The sequence below is a fragment of the Delphinus delphis genome, chromosome 10 (assembly GCF_949987515.2).
Source record: "Delphinus delphis chromosome 10, mDelDel1.2, whole genome shotgun sequence".
In the NCBI taxonomy this organism is placed as follows: domain Eukaryota; kingdom Metazoa; phylum Chordata; class Mammalia; order Artiodactyla; family Delphinidae; genus Delphinus; species Delphinus delphis.
In genome coordinates, this window is record NC_082692.2 from 103198773 (window position 1) to 103224350 (window position 25578).

The 25578-nt window shown below is 51.3% G+C and overlaps 1 protein-coding gene across 1 annotated transcript; it reads left to right on the top strand.

The window, feature by feature from the left end:
• Positions 1-22663: 22663 nt before the first annotated feature.
• On the top strand, positions 22664-24854 carry PRR20G (proline rich 20G). Its single transcript, XM_060023798.1, has 2 exons — positions 22664-22715; positions 24238-24854. Exons 1-2 carry the CDS (start codon positions 22664-22666, stop codon positions 24852-24854), a joined length of 669 nt encoding a protein of 222 aa, XP_059879781.1.
• Positions 24855-25578: the final 724 nt, after the last annotated feature.

The window sequence follows — 25578 nt, forward strand, 5'->3', positions numbered from 1 at the left end:
CTTATGCTGCAGGCAAAGGACCTGGTCCCTCCACGCTGGGAACACATGCAGTGATGGGGCTGCACAGGGGCCACATGACACACATATGAGCCCGACAGGGCAAGATATTCCCAAACTAAGAGGTGTGCCTGGGCTGCCTTCCACAGAAGGACTGTTCCAGACCTGGCACCATCTCTTCCCACCTACAAGCTGGGTGTGACTGCCTTTCCCAACGAGCAGCAGCACGGCCAGTAAGGTCGGGGTGGCCACTGTTCCTCCTGGACGGTCTGCACCTCCTTCCCACCTGCGTCGTTAGGAAGGGCTAACGAGGCAGGACGGACGGATGCGGACGCAGACCTTGGCCCGGAGCCAGGCCCAGCCACCTTCCTGCTTCCTTCATCCCGTTTGCTTGTTTTGATTCTCAGTGTTTATTAGTGTCTGATTACAGAATTAATATACGTTCGTGGTGAAAAAACAAAAAGAATAAACATCCCTGAACATGCAGAAAGGTGGAAAGAGCAAAATTAAACTCATTCACGAGCCCATTACTGTTGTTAATATGTTGGAGTATTTCCTTGCAGCCTTTCTTTCTACGAATAGACATACACATGTTATAAGCAACTTGGAATTACATTATCTGTAAGGTTTTTAACACACGTTTTTATTTAACATTTCCCCCACCCTATACCACATACTCTTTGAAAGCACACTTTGAATGCCCCGACGGTATTTCGTATTAGGGGTGTGACTCGTTTTTATCCCTGTAGTGATGCAATTCTCGCAGATGTGATGTTCTGAGTCGCACGTTTATGTAGACAGACAACAGTAGCATTTTGCATTTATCTCTTTCTCTACTTAATTCCACTTCACGCCCCTTCCTCAGACGGCAGTCATTTTGATTTAGTCTTTTCCAGGGAAATTCAGTCCCTTGAGATTTAAAACGAGATCATTTCCACTTCTTCCCTTTTTTCTCTTCTCCTGGGTGGACTGCTAAGTTTCATGCTTTTCTGTTTCTCAAGAGCAAAACCCTAAACGCCTCAGGACAGGAAGCCAGTGTGGGAACCTCGTAGGAGAAGCTCTCTGAGGCACCAAGACCGCACTCCCCGGGGGGCAGGGGGTGCACCTGCTTCTCCCCCAGCTGCTTTCAAAAATCCTGAAGCCCCTCCACCAACCCCCTGACCAGTGGCATCAGACTCTGGGTTGGCTCGGCCTCAGCGCTTTTAAAACCTCCCCAGGTGGGCTTGAACACCCGCTGAGGACCTTTTCCTCTGCAGACCCAAAGGCAATGACCCAGGAGCAGCTCAGGCTCTGCACTGTGATGAGACCCACAGGTGGTTTATAGGGAAAGTGATCCAAGGGGTAAAAACCATTTTTACCGCCCTTGACCCCGTCTGTATTGACGATGTAAGAGGGACAATATGCTGAATGGGATGACTCTGGGGGGGCTCTGTGCTGTGAGCCCCACTTGCCGAGGGGTGGCCGGGTGTTGGCCTGTGACCCGAGAAAGCGACTGGAGGGACCAGTGGTCTGTGGACCAGCACACGGGACAAGTGAGAGGTGGTCCGAGCGGCTAGCTGAGGGGCTCGGGTCAGGGGAATGTGCGGGGGTGGGGGACGGATGAGTGTGTCCCGTGGGCTGGAAGGACGCCTCCCAGCTGCCTGGAGGCCCAAGGGGACCCTGCGGACAGAGCTGTAGGTGGGTCCCTGGATGCCCGGGGAGGGGGCTTCTCTGAGGAGCCCATGAAAGCACCTGTAAGAGGAAGGGTTGGCTTGAAACATCTGCAAAGTTCCAGAAACCAGAGAACAACCATGTCCCAGTCAAGGAGGGGCCTTCCTGCTACCCCTTCTCTGCTCCAACCCTGGCGTCGGCCAAGGTGACGGGATGGTGGAGGAGCAAAAGAATGAAGGGACCAGAGCACACATTCCAGTCTGGCCTGACCACTTCCACAGAGCACACGTTCGGGTCCTGGGGTTGAAACGTCCTTTGTGGTTTAGAGTGGCCGGAGGACCCTGTGTTGCCGTCACAACTACAACAACCATCGCTACCCCTTGTTGCCTGCGGGGACAGAGCAGGGACAGGGCCTGCGGGGGGGGGGGGGGGGGGGCGGGGCAGGAGGAAAGTCCTGGCATTCCTAGGCTGAGGGGTGGGGCACAGAATTCCCAGGGCTTAGGAATCAGGTTAGGAGAAACGACATCTGTGCAGGGGAGCGGAGACTCGGGCCTGGTTACGCGCAACTCCTAGCCGACCACGCAGGGCAGTAAGGGCGGGGTGGTGAAAGCAATGCAGCAGCTGACCCTCTTGTGCTGCCCATGGGGTAGAGTAAAAGGGACACAGTAGCATCACACAGACGCCATATATAACACCTGGAAAGACCTACAGGAAAATAGTAATAGAGAAACCTTTGGGTTATGGAACTGTGGGCCATTTTTATTCTAACTAGCATATATTATAGTTTTTACACAGAATACGTATTACTTTAATAAAAACAACAAGAAAATGTTTAGAAGTCTTTTTCTGTGCTGGCATAAGGTAAATGATCATTTCTATTTACTTCTCGTTCTTTTATAGTTTCCCCTGAGCACTGAAACCTTTCATCCGTCTACTATTGACTGTGGTGCAAGTTGAGGACCTGCCTGTGTTCTTTCAGAATATTTAGCCAACATCCCAGCAGCATTCACTGAAAAGCCCAGCCTTTTTCTCTGGCGTCTTAGCCTTTCTTTCTCTTTTCTTGCTCCCCAATTCCATGTCACCTGTACCGTCAATACGGTTCCAGTGCCGGCAGGGTCAGTTCTGGGGGCATTCCTCCTTTTCCACCTCTCTGCTCAGCAGTTCTGGTAGCAGTCTGACACCTTTTCATTTTGCACTGTTATCTGGGAGCATGAGATCACCTCCTTACCCCTCGATGTGTGTTCTTCCACACAAACTCTGGAGTTACTCTGTCCATTTTGAATCATACGTTACAGTGATTTAGGAAGAATTTGCGTATTCGAACCAGTGAGGCTTCCATTCAGGGACCTGGATGTTTCTACACGTTTGCCTTCTTTAACGTCTGTCATCACCTTAACGTTTTTTTCCCTTTGACCAGTACCTGCAGTCTTCTAAGAAACATCCTTGACCAAAGAAAAATCAATCAATCTAGTTAAAGTTTGTTTAAAAAGTAACAAAATGGGGGCTTCCCTGGTGGCGCAGTGGTTGGGAGTCCACCTGCTGATACAAGGGACATGGGTTCGTGCCCCAGTCTGGGAGGATCCCACATGCCGCGGAGCGGCTGGGCCCGTGAGCCATGGCCGCTGAGCCTGCGCGTCCGGAGCCTGTGCTCCACAACGGGAGGGACCCCAGCAGTGAGAGGCCTGCGTACCGCAAAAAAAAAAAAAAAAGTAACAAAATGGAAGCGCTACATATTTAAACAGAGACAACTAAAGCTGTGCTCAGAGGAACAGTCAAAGCCTTAATTCTTTTAATGTAAATAAGAAAAACTGAAACTTAGAAACCAATGGTAGATAAGAAAACTGGAAACTAAAGCAGTAAAGAAAATAGGAAGAAGGAAATAATAGCACTAGAAGTGGAATTAAAAACAGAAAACCAAATCGTACCAATGTTTTCTTAGGTCAGTCTCCCACAGCAATAGAAATAAAAACAAAAATAAACAAATGGGACCTAATCAAACTTACAAGCTTTGTACAGCAAAGGAAACCATAAAAAAAAAAAAAGAAAACCTACAGAATGGGAGAAAATATTTGCAAATGATGCAACTGACAAGGGGTTATACAACTCAACAACAAAAAAACCCAAACAACCCAATCAAAAAATGAGCAGAACAGGACTTCCCTGGCAGTCCAGTGGTTAAGCATCTGCCTTCCAATGCAGGGGACGTGGGTTCGATCCCTGGTTGGGGAACTAAGATCCCACATGCTGTGGGGCACCTAAGACTGCGCACCACAACTACTGAGCCCTCGTGCCACAACTAGATAGCCCATGTGCCACAACTACAGAGCCCACATGCTCTGGAACCCACGTGCCACAACCACAGAGCCCACGGGCTCTGGAGCCTGTGCCACAACTAGAGAGAAGCTTGCATGCTACAACTAGAGAGAAGCCCGCGCGCCACAACAAAAGATCCTGTGTGCCACAACTAAGACCCAACATAGCCGAAAACAAAAATAAATAAATAAAATTTAAAAAAATGGGCAGAACAACTTAATAGACATTTCTCCAAAGAAGACATACAGATGGCTAGTAGGCATGTGAAAAGATGCTCATCATTGCTAATTATTAGAGAAATGCAAATCAAAACTACAACGAGGTACGACCTCACACCAGTTAGAACGGCCATCATTACAAAGTCTACAAAAAAACAAATGATGGAGAGCGTTTGGAGAAAAGGGAACCCTTGCACACTGTTGGTGGGAATGTAAGTTGGTGCGGCCACTATGGAAATCAGTATGGAGGTTCCTCAGAAAGCTAAAAATACAGTTACCATATGATCCAGCAATCCCACTACTGGGAATATACCTGGCAAAACTATAATTCAAAAATATATACGCACCCTAATGTTCATAGCAGCACTATTCACAATAGCCAAGATATGGAAACAACCTAAATGTTCACTGACAGATGAATGGATAAAGAAGATGTGGTACATGTATACAATGGAATATTGCTTAGCCATAAAAAAGAATGAAATAACGCCATTTGCAGCAACATGGATGCAACTAGAGGTTATCACACTAAGTGAAATAAGTCAGATATAGAAAGACAAATACCATATGACATCTCTTATATGTGGAATCTAAAATATGATACAAATGAATCTATCTATGAAACAGAAACAGACTCACAGACATAGAGAACAGACTGGTGGTTGCCAAGGGGGAGGGGGGAGGGAGAGGGATGGAGTGGGAGGTTGGGGTTGGTAGATGCAAACTATTACATCTGGATGGATAAACAACAAGGTCCTAATGTACAGCACAGAGAACTATATCCAATCTCCTGGGACAGACCATAACGGAAAAGAAGATATAAAAAGAATGTCTATCTGTGTATAACGGAGTCACTTTGCTGTACAGCGGAGACTGGCACAGCACTGTAAACCAAACCAAACAACAACAGCAGAAAGCCAGGAGAACTGACGAATGGATCCAAGGTCCAGTTATTTACCCTCCAGCTGTGATAACAGACTTACGTGTTTCTTCTTCTAGTCCTGCCAACTTCTGCTCCTGTGTTTTGAAGTTCTGTTGTTGGGTGCGTATACATTTAGGATGGTTAACGTCTTCCTGGAGACTTGTGCAGAATGTCCCCTTTGCTACTAACAGTATTCCTCTTCTGCTTTTGAAGCCTATGTTGTCACATGTTAATCTGGCCCCTCTAGGCTTCGATTGGCCTTTTATGGTATAGCTTTTCCCTTTCATCCTCTCTACGTCATTATATGTAATGCAGATGTCTCATAGACGGCACTTAGTTGGGCAAGATCTGGTTATTTAAATGTACCAGAAAAAGAATCCAAACCTCTGGCCAAACCAAAGCGAAACAAAACAAAAAATTAAAAATAAATGAACAGAAGAGTATATTTGTGCGATTTGGGAAAACCTGGTTTTAGGAAGAGTTTCCCCCTCCCGGTAGGTGAAAAGGAGCTACAGCCTAGAGACTTACAGACTCACGAGGACAAAATTATTTTTCCTGCAAGGATTTTAATAACAAGGGCATTTTAAAATAAGTATGAGTGTGTAGTTGTAAATACCTCCATATCACTGGTAAAGTTATTTCTTCGATGGCTTTCGCTCAGAAGTTATATCCTTCCTTTTGCCCTCAGCACGCTCATCACAGAACAGAATCCCTTACTCACTGTTGTCCTGTTTTATCACTCACTGTTATAATTTTTTAATTTTATATTGTATTTTAAATTTAATTAAAAGGCCTTTACACAAAGCCGTCGTATTGCTTCTCTACTCCCTACTTCGTTATCTCGAGATTTCTTGATCTTTCTAAACCGCACTTTCTAAAATTTCAGTATCTCTTGGGACTTCCCTGGTGGTCCAGTGGTTAAGACTCCACACTCCCAACGCAGGGGGCCCAGGTTTGATCCCTGGTCGGGGAACTAGATCCTGCACGCCACAACAGAAAGAGCCCGCGTGCCCCAGCGAAGATCCTGTATGACACAACTAAAGACCTGGTGCGGCCAAATAAATAAATATTAAAAAAACATAAAATAAGATTTCAATATCTCCCATTAGCACATAAGCTCCACAAAAGCAAGGATTCCCATTGGCTTTGTTCACTGGCGTGTTCCCAGTGCCTAGAACAACACTTGCCATGTAGCTGGTGTTCCATTAATATTTGTTCATGATAAACAAGTGAGCTGCCCAGGATGAGAAGTCAACTTGTGATATAGTAAGTACATCTGGTCTTTATCCCAGTTCTTGGCAAAGGGCTTCGAGAGCGCCTGAGTGACAGGAGCGTCTTTGTTTGCTAATGAGGTGATCCCTGCCGGGCCCCTAGAATGCTCCAGGGTCAGGGCTGGTCACCAGGAAGGTCCAGCCCGCGCCCAGAGGCTGGAGCTTTGCTGCCCAGCCCTTGGGAGGGGAGGGGGACTGAGATGGAATCAAGCCTGTGGCCAGTGACTGAATCAACCATGCCTCCCCAAGGGCACCCTGATAAAAACTCTGGAAATGAGGCCCCGCGGGTCTTCCTGGCTGGCCAACGCAGTGTGGGCTGGGAGGGCGACAGATTTGAAACCCTGAAACACTGGAAGATTTCTTTAAAAAAATATGAATAATCAAAACTGACTCAAGAAAAGGCAGAAAGATGGAATCCACTTGGAACTGTGAAAGAAGATGATAAATTCATAGAAAAGAAGATGACCTCCAATGACAGCTTTGATGTTTTGGCGGGTTAGCTTTTAAAATTTTCTTCCCGAGCTTGGAGAGAATGGGCGGATTCTTGGCTGTGGGAACCTGCCGTGAAATCTCTCACTGAGGTTGGCTCCGGGAACCATTTCTTTCCGTGTTCGCTTTGGATTCATCTCCTCTGTCGCCAACTCCATTGGTTTGCTTTCTGTCCCAGGCAGGGCTGTGGGGCTGCTCACGGCTCCACATGGGGTCTTTTTTTTTTTTGGCTACCTTGAGTCTTTGTTGCTGCGCGCGGGCTTTCTCTAGTGGCGGCGAGCGGGGGCCGCTCCCTGCTGCGGTGCGCGGGCTTCTCATTGCGGTGGCTTCTCTTGTTGCGGAGCACGGGCTCTAGGAGCACGGTAGATGTGGCATGTGGGCTCAGTAGTGTGGCTCGCGGGCTCTAGAGCGCAGGCTCAGTAGTTGTGGCGCGCGGGCTTAGATACTCCGTGGCAGGTGGGATGTTCCCGGACCAGGGCTTGAACGTGTGTCTCCTGCGTTAGCAGGTGGATTCTTAACCACTGCGCCACCAGGGAAGTCCCTGCACATGGGGTCTTATTCTTCAGGAGGCGGCCCTCCAACCCCGGCTTAGAGCACACACATTTCATAATGGAATCCTTATAAACCAGTTTCTTTAAAAAATGTGTAACACACAAGGAGTGCGTTATCATTGTGAGAATATAAGGGAAAAACATGAAAGTCCTCGGTTCTCGAGATCCGCTGTACAGGATTCTGCCGGTGGTTAACAATATGGTATTATGGGCTTAAACATTTAAGAGGGTAGATCTCATCTTAAGTGTTCTTACCACACACAGAAAAAGATATTAAAGTTTGTGAAAGCATTGAAAAAATTTTAAAAGAACCTTTATTGAATTCACATACTCAAGGAAATAACTTTATTTTGAGAATGTTTTTACTTTGAGGAAACAAGAGATATGGGCTTAGAAATCTAGATAATGCTTGATTTTTTAAAAGATGAAAAAGAGGGCAGTGGAGAAAGTCCTTGCAGACGGTGTCCTTCCTTCTGAGGAGCGTCCCTTCTTGCGGGAGCAAGTCCGCAGGCAGGACCGTGCTCTGTACCACGGTCCTCAGATCCGCATGCTGTCTGTGGCAAAGGGCGTCTGCAGAGACCAGAGAGCCGTGTGCACAGACTTTCTTTCTTTCTCTCATAACTGTGCTGTATCTCAACAGCCTGTCTCTCGTTTTGCTTGCTTTTCCTTTCAGTGTATACAAAAAGTTATGGGAGGGCTTCCCTGGTGGCGCGGTGGTTGAGAGTCCGCCTGCCGATGCAGGGGACACAGGTTCGTGCCCCGGTCCGGGAGGATCCCACATGCCGCGGAGCGGCTGGGCCCGTGAGCCATGGCCGCTGAGCCTGCGCGTCCGGAGCCTGTGCTCCGCAACAGTGAGAGGTCCGCGTAACGCAAAAAAAAAAAAAAAAAAAGTTATGGGAAATTGTGTTTATTGATATCAACAACTAAGGTAAGAAGAATATTTTGATTAGATGTTAGCTTGGGTTCTTATTTATGCCTCAAGAGAAAAGATAAAAAGGGACAGAACATCAACACAAGGCTCCCCTTGCCCTCAGCCTGGAGGAGTTTCCGAGATCTTGGTCTCCTACCCGCCACGTGAGAACCCCCCCTCCAGAGGCGCAGGCTCAGAGTCCGGGAAGCGTCCGCGTGGGATTAGAACGGGACGTGAACATGGCTCCTAGGGTGCTCAGCCCAGGCCCGGGCTGCCGCCGTGAGGACCTGCTCAGGCCAGGTGCACGGTTCTCTGTGGCCAAGGCGCACGGTCCCTCTGACGTCTGCTCCCCTCTCTCCCACTTTATCTGGGTGTGGTGTGCTCTAAAGACATTCCCCGGTGTCCCTTGCAGGGCAGTGGTCGTGCGACACAAGAAGACATAAGCACAGCGAAGGGAGGCTGGTTCCCCTGGCCCGTCCGTTTTCTCCTTTTCCTGTTTGGAACATGGAACAAAGCGAGGGTCCCGGTGACTGTCCTGAGTGCGTGAGAAGGTGGGTCACTGAGGGAGGCACCAGGCTGGCCCCGAATTCCTGTCCTTGGATTGCGATGTATTCAGGCCATAGTTCGGGGAGGTCCAGGGGTCCTGCCCAGGCCACAGAAGGAAGCGGTGGGGGGCCTGGAGAGCTGTGAGGACCCTGCCCTGTCCCCGTGCCAGGTGAGGCCTCGGGATGGGGCAGGCAGGGAGGGGAGAGAGAGGGGACACCGACCGAGGGCCTGATGGAGACAAGATCTGGAGGGGCAGAAGCTTTACACCAGACAAGAGCCTGGAGTTTCGGCACCAGACCTCCTCTGTGAGACTCAGCCTGAAACTGCACCGAGGGGCAGGGCTGGCGCGAGAGGCGGAAGCTGCTTCCTACCCGCCCTGTCGAGTCCCACGCGCCTGCTCAGTGACAAAATTTGAGATGTAAGGGGGCGGACGGAGTGTGCAGCGCCCTGGCTGGGTCTGCCTCTGGGCGTCCTGGCGTTTCTGTCCCCTTGCAAGCCGAGGAAGCAGAGAGCTCGGCTGGCAGGGAGGGATGGCATCCCAGGGGTGGAGACGGCCAGGTAAGGGACGAGCATGAAGAATGAGATAACGTCTGCTTCTCAGAGGAACCACTTTTGTGTGGGGCCTTTCCGACCGGGCTCCGGGATTGCGACGACACTTCTGCTGTCTTGGAGACGTGCTCCCTCCTTCCAAAGACCGTGCGTGTCGTGTCGGTGCAGGATTTAACACCAAACTGGGCCCGTCGTCGACATCCCTCACCTCCAGGTGTACCAGGGCTGGTGGTTCAACAGAGCAACGGTGATCTGCTTAGACGCGAGGGCGTGGCGCTCCCCGCGGCCGACGTGGCGCATCCTTCCTTCAGGCCAGGTGGGACGGGACCCAGGAGTCTCCGTGAACACGGGTTGTGTGCAGTAGGGGGACCAGGGTCCCCCGTGACTGATGCCCGCTGGCCGTGGACACTCGAGCTGCTAGACTGAAGCACGAGCCGGCTCTTGGGCGCTGGCAACGCCCCCAGGGTGGGCAGGGCTGGGAAGTGTGACAGCAGCCCGCAGGCCCAGCTGGTCGGGGCAGGCATGTCTGATGTCCCTCTTGTCGCTGGACACTGGGAGTAGATCCAGTCATGAGCCTCCTCAGACGGACGCCACCCAAAGGCTGCGTGCCAGGCAGACGTGTCGCCACCAGAGGGACTGGAGACGGGCTGAGACCAAGAGGGGAGGCCCTCGCCCGTGTCAGGGGCGAAGCACTGGGAAGGCCCTGCGGGGTGTCCCTGAAGGTCCCACAAGGGAGCTGCCTGCGAGGGTCAGGAGAGGCTCACAAGGAGCCAGAACCACGGAGGGGGTGACGGAGCAAGGGGATGAGAGCAGACGGTGTCCTCCTCTGTCGCAGGGCCCATCCGGGGCCACGTGCCGTGCCAGCGGGGGTGGGGAAGGGAACAGCTTTACGCTGGATGTGAGATGAGGTTTTGATCTCGACTGGCTGGACTTTTTCACACTTGAAGATGAGACTTCCCTCATTCCTGAAAGTGACCAGATGTGGCCAGTGGGCGGAGGAGTGACAACGCTGCTCCCCGGGTGCAGCTGGTGGCGTCGTGTCCACGACGGCCTGGCAGGTGCGTCACTTCTCACACATCGGGGGAGACCCTAGGTAGTGTTTTGGAGCTTGCATTTAACTCGACACTATCCTGTAAACATTTTTCCATATAAAAATGTCTACAACTTCATTGTCAATGCCTGACTGAGTCATTTATTTAATTACCTAGGAGAAACTGGGTATTCGGAAGGATTCTTTTTTATCCAGCCTTAGAAACTCAATCTTAAATCAGCAGCCATGGCACTAAAGTCTAACAGAAATTAGGAATAAAATGTGGCTGTTGGTCTCCATCATTTTTATTGAACTTTTTCCTGCAGTTTCTAGCTCCTTCAATTACATATGAACCATAAATAAGAGGTATGAGTCTTACACATGAAGAAACAAAATTATAATTATCTGCCAACAATATGTTTATATATACTTATGTTTCCCAAGAGTTTAAAAAAATAAGTGGAATTAATTAAGAGGCTTCAGTTCAAACACAAGATAACTACTCAAGTGAATGGATTTTCTATATACCGTAAGTAACTTACTAGATAGTACCATCAAAAGAGATCCCACTCGTAACAGGGACAGAAAGTATTAACATTTTTGAAAATAACATTTCCCCCAAATTTGAAGAATGTTATTAAAATTTACCATATTTTGCAGGAAAAAAAAAAAACCAAAGGAGGAATTTATTTGTGCACAAGAACACCTAGCATTTTTGTAAGCATGTGAAAAGATGCACACCATCACTTGTCATTGGGGAATTCTAAATCAAAACAACGATGAGACACCGCTCCACACCTATCTGAAGAGCTAAAATCTGGAACGCTGACGACACCCAATGCTGGAGAGCACGTGGATCAACGGGAACGCTCGTTCAGTGCTGAGTGCAAAACGGTGCAGCCACTGCAGACGGCAGTTCCGCAACTTACGACAGAGCTGAACGTAGCCGTTACTGTATGGTCCGGCAACCCCGTTCCTGGGTATCCGCCCAAAGTACTTAAAAACTTGTATCTACACAGAAACTTGCTCATGAATGCTTATGGCAGCTTTATTCATAACTGACCAATCGTGGAAGCAACCAAGATGTCCTTCAGTAGGTGATGGATACATGAACTGTGGTACCTCCATAGAATGGGACGTTATTCAGCAATAAAAAGAAATCAGCTGTCAGATCATGAAAAAACATGGGTGAATGTCTTAAATACTTAAATGCATATTGCTAAGTGAAAGAAGCCGGTCTGAAAAGGTTACATACGGTATGACTCCAACTACCTGACATTCTGGAAATGGCAAAACCATGGAGACAGTGGGAGGAGCAGTGGCTGCCAGGGGCTGGGGGGAGGGAGGGACGAAGAAGTGGGGCACAGAGGTTTCTTAGGGCAGCGAAGCTGTTCTCTGTGACGCTGTGACAGTGGATACACGACATTATACATTTGTTAAAATCCACAGAATGTGCAACGCAGAGTAATCCCAAATGTGAGCTATGGACTTCAGTTAATTGTATCACTATTCACTCATCAATTCTGACACGTCTCCCTTGCTAATGCACGCTGTTAATAATGGGGGACGTGTGGGGGTCTGGGAGGGGGGTATTTGGGAACCCTGTACTTTCTGCTCAAGTTTTCTTTAAACCTCTCTGCAAATAAAGTCTATTGATTAAAAGAAAAAAAATAAAGAAATGAGCTATCGACGCACAGAGGGACACGGAAGAACCTTAAACACTCATTGCTAAACGAAAGAAGCCAACCTGACAAAGCTACACACCGCATGGTTCCAATTACATGACATTCTAGAAAAGGCAAGTGTGCAGAGACAATGAAGTATCAGGGGCTGGGCTGGACTGAATTGGCGAAACAGATTTTTGTAGGGTGGTGGAATGATTCTGTCTGATAGTGTAATGGTGGGTACGTGAAAATACGGAGCTGTTAAAACTCATAGAACCCTGCAGCATAAAGAATGCCCTTGATGTATTTAAATTTCAAAGTCATTTAGGATGTAGAGGGATCCCAACATGGAATGCAGAACGTGACAAAACAATTTAACCGTGCTACAAATGTAGGAGGCGACCCCATCAAAGGGGACGGAGAGAAAGGTGCTGCCTCAGTAACTCTGGAAATGAGTGGAAACCGAGCAACTGGTGGCAAAAGGAGCTTCCCAGAAGCAGAGACTCTAGTCGACAAAGTTGTTTCCCGTGGGTACAGGTGACGATTCTGAGGCACTGCCCTGTGCACTAGCGCTCACAAGCAAGTACACAGATGTGGGTGGTGGGAGCTTACAGAGAAGCAAAGGGAGGAGACCAGGGTGACCTATGTGGTAGAGCTGAGACATCAGTACAAACTCATGTTGAACTTGATATAGATGTATATGGTTAGATATAGAAACACAGTTAGATGATAGATAGACAGACAGGTGTATATACACAGGTGTGTATACACACACGTTACTTCCTAGCTCTGTCAGCTGAGTGGGGTCACTGTCAGCAATATCGGCTGAAGCAATGACACCCCAGTAGCAACAAGCACACCCAAAGTCCAGATCTTGAGGTCTAACACCGTCTCTAATACAAGGAACCAGGGCTCGCTGGAGAAATGGATGCTTCTAGGACTGAGCAGGAAACATGGAAGACGAGGCTAGACCAAAACCAAAATGATGGGAGCACTGTAAAAGGACACAGGAGCCAACCCAAATAAACACACAGGGAGAAGAGACTAACCTCCCACACAGAAGAATTCCAAATAATTGATGCAGACACTCAGCCCTTGAGCAGGGAGAGCACACTCCCCACCCCTACGAGTGGGCTGTGCTTAGCGACTCCTTCCAAAGAGGGCAGTGAAGAAAGCGGGAAAGGCATAACTGTGCGCTGGAGAAAGCGGACACACGTGACCTCGGCCAGGCGATCGAGGTCAACACCACCGGCGAAGTCATGTTGGAATGCACCCTGGATGGGATGCGCTAAAAATGGCGCTCAGCCTGTGCGGTCTTCTTGCCAAAACACACAATCCCGCCTAGTCACGCGAAAACCATCAGACACGTCTCAGTTGAGGAACACGCTATGAGATCCCTGACCATTCCTCCTCAAAACCATCCAGGGCATCAAAAACAAGGGAACCTGAGAGATCGTCCCAGCCGAGAGGACTCCAGGGAGGCACGATGAATGAGACGTAACATGGGATCCTGCAACAGAAAAAGGTCATTATATAAAAACTAGGGAGATCCAAACCAAGTATGGACTTTAGTTAACAATAAGGTATCAGTGTTGGTTCATTCACTGTAACAAATGTCTATTAATTGGAACTAAGGTAAGGTGTTAGTAAGTCGTGGGGCACTTGTGCGGGGTGTGGGGACGTCCTCGGTACTATCTCTGTAATTTTTCTGTAAATCTAAAACTGTTCTAAAGTTAAAAGTTTATGACGACCTAGATGGGTGCCATGGGAGGTGGTGGTGGAAGGGAGGTCCAAGAGGGAGGGGATCTAGGTATACGTACAGCTGATTCACTTCACTGTACAGCAGAAACTAACACAACATTGTAAAGCAATTATATTCCAGTTAAAAAAATACGTATGAACTCTTCTTCAACCGATTTACTAATTTTAGCGTAATTCAAAATCTTCAGTAGGATGTTTCTTCCAAAATGAAAAACTGATCCCAAAGGTACAAGGATGAAAGCGTAGGAACAGCCATGTACGTTTTGGAGAAGAAGGGGGTGGATTTCTATAACTGATATTAAAACCCACAAAGCCACAATCTTAAAAAAACGTGGTCCTGATGCAAAAACAGACCGATGAAATGGAATGTGACCCAGAAACAGACCTGAGAGCTTATAAATATGTAAGCTGCAGAAAGGTGGCCTCTGATGGGCTGGAAAAGAAAAGTTTGCCGTGTTTGCCTATTTGCACCAGGCATACGGCTGCACAAAAAGCACCCTGTTCTATTTAATGTCTAACTTGACCTCAGGGGCAGAAGGGCGCGTTGACACATTCCTCAGATCACAGCCGCTCTCACCACCCCACGCGCCTTCCCTTCAGCCTTGATCATGTCTCCCTCCTTCCCTCCCCGAGCAGCGCCCAATCTAACGTGTTTGCTTTATGGGTTTAGAAATGCAGGTACTTTTGAAAAATAGGTAGTATTGCTTTCTGTATGTGTTTTCCACTTACATAAATGGTAATGTCCAACAGGTCTAACTGTACTTCTTCCCTTTTCTACAACAGCATGTGTTCGAGGATGTGTCCACACTCTGCGCCCCATGCTTTCGACCGGCGGTCCCCAGCACACACCCGCCGTCTGTATCTGTCCTCTTCCCCAGCAGTGAGCCTGTGGGTTGCCTCAACCTTCCCAGGCCATCAGTAATGCTGGAATGAAGGAACCTTCCTGTTTATGCCTGTCGTTCAGCGCGACCTTCACCAGGACTGACCCTCAGGAGGGCAGGTTGCTGAGTCACAGGGCCCCGAACGCTCCATTCAATCGCGAAGGACAGCCAGCTTGCTCTCCAGAATAACCGGACTGGCTCACATCCCAGCCGGCGGTGTGCGCGTGTTCCCTTACCCACACTCTCTCCGACGCTGGACGTGATGGGAGGACGGAGGAGCGTCAGCACCTCTTGCGCTGTGCTCTAGCCCACGCTTCAGTGGGTAGCCCCCCTCCCATATTTTGGCTCAGTGCTGTATGGAATTTGCCACCTTTTCCTCAACGATTGCCAGACTCCGTACAGTTCCAGATCAGCCCCTTGTCTGAATGCTGTCTCTCTGCCTGGGGATCGGTCGGCAGGCTCTGGTTTATCCAAAGCAACGTGGGAGACTGGAGTCACGGCCACAGTGCCCCTCCTCCCCTCTCTCCTGGCGAGGGGAGCTGCTGCCCGATCTCCCCGCCCACTCCCCCCCGCTCAGGGTGAGCCACGCTCAGTGGCTCTGGGAGTCCTCTCCGTTCTCGGCGTTTGTTTGACAAATCCATTGACCTCCCACTGGCTTTGGTGGCATCGCCAACGCTATTTTGGGGGTAGTGGCCCCGTGCTCATTTGACACCTTTTCTAGAGCCAGAAGACAGTGTGTCACGTGCCAATTTTACAGGGAAAAAATTGGGGAGAAAAACATTTAAGTATTCTTTTTACGTGAGTACTGAAAGTATACGAAAGTGTTTTTAAGGGAGCACATATAATTACTGTGTTTGCCACATCTGGCAGCTGAAAGCTGCTCTTCCTGTTTGCTCCAGGTCCTTGTTATCTTCTTGGTTGGTGCGTCCAAATTACTACTCACAGCCCTTGCCTCACGCCTGCAACGTTAAACAGAACCCAGCGTCACGGCGACAGCTCGCGTGCTTTTGTACCACGGGCTGTGGAAGTGGCAGATTTAAACCTGGACGCTTATGGAATAACCTCAACCCTGGGTCTTGGGTGTCCTGCAGCTCATCACTTTTGTGGAAAAAACCTTCCACCAGGAATTGGAGATTGTGTCTTTGTTGCGAGGGTTTCCATGGCCGCGCTTCACCCGACTCTCGGTGGGGGTGGACCCAGACGTCCGTGCTGGTCAGGACTCTGCAGGTGATGTCAAGGACAGCCAGGGCTGGGGGCCAGCATCAACTCGGACCACTGGTTTTCACACCCGGCAGCACCCTGCATCACCCGAAGGTGACAAAGGATTCCGGGGTCCCGCTTCCAGAGGCCCTGACTTAGCTGGTGTGGATCACACACCTGCGGCAATCACCGTGCCCATGAGTTCAATCCTATCAGACTCCGAAGTGCCCCGTCCCCCGATGCTCAGGTATTTTGGGGGGCTGAAGGCGTACTTGGGCTTTTGCATGTGTTTTCCTTACCTGGACTTCTTTTCTCTGCTGCGGCCAAGAAGCAGCCTCTGTCGGTCCACTTGCTGTTTCTAGATAACGCTCCCTTCTTTGGGGTCTGGGTGCCTTTATGCTTTCTGTCTTGGCTTCTTGGTTTTGGCCGTGTCGCTCACGTAACGTCTGGCTGTAAATCCATTTGTTTCCTGCGTGCCATTTCTGGTTCTCCCCTTGGAGCGTTCAAGGCTTTGCTCCGCTCCAGAGAGCTGTCGGCGGTGCTCTTCGGATGCTGCCTCTTGTCCTTCCCATTCGGTGTACGCTGCATCCTTTGTGGTCCTTCTCCACACCTCTTAGCCTCTCTTTCATATTTTCCCGCCCCTTCCCTCTCCATCTGCAGTGTGCTCGAATTCCTTACCTTTAAAACTATGTCAAAATCACTTAATTTCACATTTCAGTGATTGTGTTTACTTGTAGAAGTTGCATTTGCTTCATTTTACGATCGACTTGCTTTGCTTGCTTTCATGTTTCCCTGTTGCGGCTCACGTTTTCTAGTCCTTATTTGATCTCATTAATAATTTTAAGCACATTTCCTTTCTACTTCACATTGATTTGTTATTTCAATTTCTTGGTAAGCTAGTCCTTCCTATTTCTTCTCCTACTCCACCGCTCAGAGACTCACTCCGTTATCCCTGAGATAGGAGTCCTTATCTTTCAGAGATCTATATTGCAATATTTATGACTGAGATGGCATGCTGCCTAGGGTTTGCTTCAAAAGAATCGAGTGTGGAGGAAGTGAGCACGAGTGCAGACGGGGTGAGACTGGCCTCCTGGTCTGTAGTTTTCACGTATGAGTTCATCTTCACCAAGGATTTTTTTTTCCCTTTTGGGGATTCTCACGCTCTGCCTTGTGGAAATACTGCTAGAGAGCGCACTTTTGTCTCCTTTGGCTAGTTGGCCTCATGGAGTTCATGATAAGGTTTTTTTAAGACTGTTCACTCGTCTCTAAGATTTCTGCAACGTGTGCTCCGTATAAACTGGGACCTTGTACCAGGATGAGCAGGCTGGAATCTTCAGGCTAGAGCCTCGGACACCTAAGCTGCTCTGCTGCTTCTCCAGCTGCCGGGCGGATTCATTTTCGTTCCCCCGTCGCTGAAGGGCAGTTTCTCCAGGATCCCAGGTTTCAGCTGAAGTCTGGCTTCTGGCTCTCAAATGCGGGGGCACCAGGGCAAGTCTCCATTCCGGAGGAGCACCAAACCCCTCCCTGCATCCTCTGGGGTTTACTTCTCAGCCGGCACTGATGACACCTACTACTTTATCAGCGACACACAGCAACTCCCTTTTTGTCTCTCAAGCTCTGCGCCTGCACATTTCCAGCAGATCTATTCTGTGTGCGTGGGGTGGAGGAAGCACCCACAGTGGCTCATTCTGCCGTGTTGTTGGTTATTAACGGCATATAGGAAATAATTTGCCTTCTTGTGTTTAAATTTGTAACTAAGGAGTTCTCTTATTTTCTTATTCTTGGGTTCCTTAGGTAGATAATATATCGTCTGATATGCTAATAAGAATCATAGTTAATACTTGTTTGCCTACAAACAATATTATCCATTATTTCAAACTGTCCTCAGAAAAAAATCTCTGTACCAAGGATGCCATCACTAATCTCTGCTGTGCAGGTGGATGACTTGAGTCTCAGAGCAGTTAGACGATGTTCCCCAGATCACTCAAGGCCACACAGAGCATGTGGAGCTGGGACTGCAGGCCAGGCACCCGCTTCAGGGTCTGCACGGCCAACCCCACCCTCCATCCCTCGTTACACAATCGATGCATTTGCCGTTTTAAAAATGTGCGTGTGAATGAAGTGGCTAAAGTTCCGGAATAAACGTCCAGTGCACGCGTCCCGTGGGCTAGGAAGACGGTCCACGCCCAGCAGCCGGTCCTCTCCGTACCACCGGCACGTGGTTTGAGCCGCGCGACTGGAGCTGGCCCACGAGACGGGAGTGGAAGTGACGTGGAGACACCTGTTTCAGGTGGGCAGGCAGCCACCTGATGCTGACCTTCACCTGGGAAGTAAACCTGGGCTGGATAAGGCCCTGGCTTTGAGGAGGGGGTTTCCGTCGTGGCCGCTTGTGCCAGTTCCTACCGCCTGCCCCAGTTCCAGCAATGCTTTTCCCTGCTGCTGTGCAGAGAAAGTAAAAACCACTGATGACCGGTCCAGCGACCAATACACACACTCACCTTGATCTCAGATTCTGATGACCTCATCTCTCTCTTGTATATTCAATCCCCTGCTCTTAGCTGGACCCTCCTCCTTTCTTTTATTTCATTTAAACATCCTCATCGTGGTTATGTTTATAGAAAGAGCCCTTACCTTTTAGAGATACATAATGAAATATTTACGCTTTAAACGGCAAGGTGCCTGGGACTTGCTTCGAAATAACCCAGCAGGGCTTCCCTGGTGGCGCAGCGGTTGAGAGTCCGCCTGCCGATGCAGGGGACACGGGTTCGTGCCCCGGTCCGGGAAGATCCCACATGCCGCAGAGCGGCTGGGCCCGTGAGCCATGGCCGCCGAGTCTGCGCGTCCGGAGTCTGTGCTCCACGACGGGAGAGGCCACAACAGTGAGAGGCCCACGTACCGCAAAAAACAAACAAACAACAAAAAAAACCAGCATTGGGGGAGTAGTGGGTAGAGATGAAATAAGACTGGTCGTGAGTCAGTAACTACTGAGCTGGGTGAGGGCTACGCAGGGAGTCATCACACTCGTCCATTTACTTTTCTGTAGATATATTTGAAATTTTTTATAATGCACAGTTTTTCTTAAAATGATGTATACAAATTAGTAGAAGAAGAAAAACTTTCTCATGAAAGTATTTTTTGAAAATTGAAGAAGAAAATGTGTTTATCGCAACCTATGAAAGACACACGCCTCCAGTGCCTCTTCATCTCACCCTCCCCCAGTTAATCAGAAATGGGGACCCGGGAGGATTTTTGTCTCACTGCCGACTTTGAAGACGGGGGAGCGGCTGAGAGCCAAGTACTCAGGCGCCTGTAGGAGCTGTAGGAAAAGCTGAGGAGACGATTCCCTCCTGGAGCCTCCGGAACAGAACTGCAGCTCCGTCAGCACCTTGATTTTAGCTCAGTGGGACCTGCTTTGAACTCCTGACACGCAGTACCTTTTTCCCAGCCTCTAAGTCATCATTTAGTGGTCTACAGAGCCCCGGTCACACCATCGAGGTGTTCGCAACGCAGTAAAGCATCGCAGCAGAAGTTATAGAGTTAAGTACAACCAACGAGGTGCAGAACATTTTTTAAAAAGCTGGAGTGAAGCAACACTACGTCAAATTCCAAAGATGCTGAGAAGTGTCAGTAATTCCACCACCTGGAGCCCGACGGGCGAAGACACACAGGCACCGCGCCTACAACGGGCAGATCTGCAGACGGTGAGTGAGCATGTAAGGTACAATTTCACAACGGTGCAAAGATAATAAATTTGTGTTAATCTAAGTCACTAGGTTTGTAGTAAAGCTTTACAGCAGCAATCAGAAACTAATACACACATGTTCCAGCTGAACAGAAACGGGATCTCAGTTGGCCGTGAACTTCCCTTAGAGCTGTCAGCAAGCAAGGAAGAGGTTCAGACCCTGGGCTCTCGGACAGGAGGGTCTGGCTCAAATCCCAGTCTGCCCACAGCAGGCCACCTAACTGTCCTGTGTCTCCATTTTTTCATTTGTCAGATGGGAATGACAACAGCGCCTGAACAGTAAGCGGCCTTGTTGGGAGGACTTCCATGTGAACACGGCTGTCCTGGGAACCAGGCACGTGGGGAGCCCTCGACAATGTCAGTTACTGCTGTCAGTGCTGGTAGCTTTCTCATCTTTCCAGCCACTGATTTGCCTGTTCCTTTGCCAACACCACACTGTTCTGATGGGTGGCAAAGGGTCAACGCACTATTGTCTTCCTTCATCGTTAGTTAATTACATAATGATTAATTCTCCATATAAAGTTTAAAGCTTTCATACAGTTGCATGAAAGAAAAAAAACTAGCACTGATGTCACCAATGGTATTGGAACAAACTGGGTATTCATATGAAGAAGTACAAAACACCACTCCACAGACCCTAGAACAGCTGAAATCAACAAGATGACAACGCCAAGGGCTGGCAAAGACGTGGAACCACTAGACCCCTCACACGCCGCCGGAGGGAATGTAAAACGGTACAACCACCACTTTGGAAAACAATGGTTTTCACAAAGTTAAACCAACACATGACCGTTCACCCAGAAATGCCACGTCTAGGTATTTACTCAGGTAAAATGAAACCACATGTCCACACAAAGACTTGTATGTGAATGTCCACGGCAGCTTTTTCGTAGTATCCCCAAACTGGAAGCAACCCAACTGTCCACCAACTAGGGAGTGGACGTTCGTGCGACGGAATAAGAGGCGGCAATCCAGAGGCAGGGTCCCCGGTTCATCCTGCAGCAGAGCTGAGTGCCAGCAGCATCGCACAGAGCAAAGGCAACTGGGCGAAAGTGCCGAGGCAGCACCCGCTCAGCTGAAGCTCTAGGGCAGGCCAGTGATCACCAGGGGTGGAAAGCTGACCTGGGCAGCCTGGGGCCCGGGGAGAGGCTGCCTGCAAAGGGGCCCGAGGGGACTTCCTGAGGTGAGGAAAACGTCCCATATCTCAACTGTGGTGACGGTTACCCAAGGGCGATACGTTTATCAAAATTCACTGGCCTGTGTGTGGAAAAAGGGTGCATTCTATCGAGTCTAAACTGTACTTCAAAAAAGCTGATTTTTTTAAAAAAAGAGAAAAGAAACAAACATAACATTGGGATTCAGTGGGATTGCATTATTTATACAGTAATTTTGGAAGACGTTTTAAGGCAACACTACGGTTCCCATCCCGTGTCCGCAAGGCTCTCTTCCTGGACTCCCGTGTTCACACCCGCCGTTTTAATGCCTGTGGAGGGCGCCTCATGCACAGGTCCCCAGCCTCAACCTTTTCTCTGAGCTCCCAACCCCAGAACTGCCACCCGACTTCCTTACACCTGGTGGCTCAATCTCTCTCAACCCAACGTGTAGGAACCAAGCTTGCAATCTTCCCACTCAGAGCAGAATCCTGGTACAACTTCCTTCCAAATAAACCCACTCCTTCCCTCCAAGATGTGTCCGGACCACCCGACTCTGGTTCTTTTTTCCCCTGTAAACGTCTCTCTAACTGTGGACTGTCTCCCTTTGCCACCCCCTGCCACCCACCTCATAAGACACCATCTCCATCCCAGAGGTCAGCGAAGCCTCCTGGCCCCCTGACACACTCAGTTTGTTCCCCTTTCACGGCCAGGGTGGTCTAGTCCCATTACGGCATCTCCACTGCGCCTGGAACCTGGGTGGGCCCCGTCACGCCTTCTGTCTAACCCCGCCTGGACCAGCGTGGAGGTGGGGCTCCCCCTACCTCGAGCCTAGGTGTGTGCTCTTCCCCTCCCCCCTCGGCCTGGCTTGAGTCCATTAATCCTTCCAATTCCAGCCCGAACACCCACCCTGGGCGCTTTCTTTGACCGCCTGCCCCACCCACCAAACCTAATCAAACCTCCTGTCAGTCACTTAACACAATCACATTGCTGCCTTTTTCTGTAATGATTAGATCAACCTACAGCACCGCATCTAGAACCCGTGTCTTCAAGGCAGGGTCTCTGGGCGGCAGAAAACTGGAACGCAATCAGCTCTTCTCGGGTTAAGCTGCCTGGCCCGCCCTCCTTCTATCCAATCACCATGGGCGATCCCGACACACTTATAAGAGGGGCCTGGGTGGTTCAAGACTAGTGAGTTTCCTGTAGGGCCGCCGAGAGAACAGGCCTGCTCCGCGGGAGATATTTCTGAAGGCTGCCCTCAGGCCGACGGTCGTGACTGCGAACACCCCTGGACTCCAGCGCCTCGGGGCCCCTCTTCCCGGAAGGGTCTCCTGGAAGCCGCGCCGCGTCTCCAGACCCCCAGAGCCGGCCGCAGAGGCACGGCAGGGAGACTAGGTACGTGCCGGGCGCCCTGGGGGATGGGCACACCTTGTGTGACCAGCTGGGCGCAGAGCCTCCGGTGCCCTGGGAGGGCCAGGGCCGGCTCCCCAGACGGCCTCGCCCTCCACGCCTCTGCTCCCCACCTTCCTTCCCTCTTCCCTCTGGGGAGGGAAAGCTCCAATCGGCCCAAGGTAATCTCGTCTCTCCCACCTCGTCCGGACACTTGGGCTGAATTAGTGAGCCCTCCTGCAGGCCAAGCGCTACTGGCGCCTCTTTGAAGACAGTTTAACAGGTCACCGCAGACCCCTCCCTCCAGACACCGCGTCCCCCTGCCGCCAGCCTGACCCGGCGAGCTCCCGCCTGCGCAGTGGATGTGGGGGTGCGGAGGGGTGGCTGGAGCCCCCGGACTGACCCGGTTTCCTCTCGGGCAGGTTCCTCATGCAGGAGCAGAGACCCTCCAAGCGCTTTCGCTCAACGGCCGCTAATCAAGGTACGTGAGACACCCTCACCCCCTTTCCGGTGCTCCCCAGTTCTGACTCTACGTTGGCTGTTTACGTGTATGACACAGAAGGCGTTTTGTGGACAACAGCGGCCCTCGCCTCAGTTTCCCCTCCAGACACGACCGTCTTCCTCTGTTTCTTAGCGCTACTTGCTGTTCTCTAAACGTCTCCGCTCCTGCCGACTTTCCCCTTTTGCGCAGGGTCTTCCCTCCCAGCAGAGGAGTGTGTAGCTGTCGGTCACGAGTTCTCAGCAACATGCCCACCCTCACTTTCCACACTGGAGCCCCGGGCCCCACCTCCCACCCGCCTTCCAGAGACCCGTTAATCTGAGCGCAGACATCCTGTGCCCCAGGGTTAATTCCCCTCTTCAGAATTTTCCAGGATTTAGTAGTTGGGCTATTGTTTGCAAATTCAGTGTCCACAAACTCTTCCCTGATTGTTAAAATTCACACCCAATCAAGCGCTCTACCAACTTGACCCCCTTCCAACCTGCTCCAGCCTCGACTGGCAGTCTCACCCCAGCCGTCACCCTGCGACCCGCCCCCCCCACCCCGCCCCGCCATCGGCTGGGGAATCCCATCCCCCTCTGGAATTCTACGCCCTGTTTCTTTTCTCTGGTGTCCTTTTCTCCCTTGGCTTCTTTTTTCTCATTGGAGCAGCCAGCTCTCAACCCTCACCTCCCGGTTTTCCTAGCCAAGAACTGAGGGAAAAAATGAACCCATTTGGTGGTGACCCCAAATCCAGCTCCAGCCCGGGCCCCCACCTGGATGACCCAAACACCTTAGCATCATCAGGTTCCTCCTCTGTCCTCCAAACCTGCACCTTCTTCCTTGGGAAAGGCTTCATGCCCTCCCGCCGGGGAAGGGGTGCGGGAGGAGCTCATAAGGGATGGGCAGGAGGGCGCCTGCAGACAGACGGGTCACCCGGGCGCCACCAGCCGCCGACCCCTTCACGCCTCCCCCGAGGCCGCAGCCCCTCCTTGCCAGCACCCCTGCTCCAGGCACACCTCTTCCCTGCCCCCCAAGTCCAGCTGTGATGCCCCTGCTGCCTTCCTTTCAATGGCTCTCCCTGGACTGCAGGGTAAACCCAAGCCTGGCTTAGCTCAAGGAGGCCCTGGGGAGCTGCCCCGCGTGCGGTGCTGTCCTTCAGCTGCCCAGCTGTCCTTCAAGTCAGGGAGCCGGGCTCCCAGCCTCTCTGCCCTCCCTGCTCCTCGGCCGTCAGCGCCGTTACTTGGTTTTGTTTGCTTCTGTCTGTCTGTCCTATTGAAGTTTAGCGCAGTTAGGACAGGGACCGTCATTTTTATTCAAATTGAACCTCTCTGGTGAACCTAGACTCTGTGTCCCCATCAGTACAACGGGGATTATAATACCTGGCTGGCCAGGCAGCTGTGAGGGCTGAATGCCAGGGCCCGTGGGGAGTGCCCAGCCTGGCGGAGGCTTGTGGCCGTCCAGGGGCCCCCCCCACCCCCCCCAGCCTCCCTCTGCTGAGTCTCTGCATCTCTCTCCACCTCAGGTGTTCATCCCCAGGAGACGGGCTGCCCTGGTGCAGAAGGCGGAGACCCTGGGGGGGCAGCCGGACCCCCGCAGCCAGGCCAGCCCTCGAGACCCTTTGCTTATGTGAACCCCATGAGACGTGAGGCCCCCGCTTTCGTGGACCCGGCTCGCCTTGCACAGAGAGGCCGAGGCCACCGCAGGGGAGCTAGCCAGGGGGCTGAAAGAGGCCGGGGCAGGGACCCCCGCCTGCACAGGGACCCCCGCCTGCAGGAGGGGCCGGGACGCCTGCTGGGGCCAGGTCTGCATTTGGAGCTGGACAGCGGAGAGGTGCCCGAGCAGCCCGCGGGGCCAGAAGCCAGGGAGACGCCTTTCACCAGAGCAGCCATGGCGGCCGCGGCACACGGACACGTGCTGCGGAACCCCGGCCCCGGCAGTGACACACTCAGGATGGGACCCCAGGGGCCGCCCAGTGCCTACGGGTTCTGGGGTCTCAGGGAGGTCCAGCCTTCCGCCTGTTCCTACGTTGGGTTCGTACCCTCGGGCTCTGCTCTGATAGTCATGCAGACGCCCTCCGGCACCTACCTGTATTCAGTCACAGCGCCCTATGCCCACCACAGCCAGCCCCTCTCTCTCTGACCTGGGCATTTGCTAAATACTCCAGGAGACCTTCCCCCAGCTGGAGTCCCCTTCCTGTCCCCATTGTCTCCCCCGCTACCTGTATTGCCCGGACTGAACCTGCAAGCTCCCCCAGGATCCCGGCAGGCCCAGGTCTGCTTCCCACAGGACAGGCGGTGCCAAGGGACAGAGCAGCGCATGAGGTGTCTGGGCAGAGAGAGCCCCAGGGTGCTCGCGAGATGGAGAAGCTGTGATCGGAGCTTCCCAGCGAGCGGCTGCAGGGTCAGGATACTGACGGCAGTCCCCCAGCAGCCTGTGAAACCCGCCAGTGGTTCCCCTCGGAAGAACACGGATCCTGAGTGGGTGTGAGAGTGACACATGTGCATGAGGCTTGGGTAAAGAGGAAATTCCAAGAGTTGCCTGTGAGGTGAGACCTACAGGGAAAGCAGAACTGGCCTGGCATCAACACTCCCTCAAAAGCATCGGTGATTCCGAGAAAGCCATGAGGAGACCCCCTCGGATGCTGGAGAGCACACGACCCTGAGTCTCGAATTCCATGACCTGGACCAGGTGGCGCGTGGACAGGAGGGGCTGGGCACCGGTCGAGGCACAGGAAAGGGGCCTGAATCCTAATCAGACCGGCCCGAAGCGGGAGCTTCCTCTGAGCTCGAGAGCTCACAGGCTGATATCAAAGCCCCTTCCTGTGAAATCCAGCTCCAGGCGAGTTGTTCTGCTGCCTGCCCTG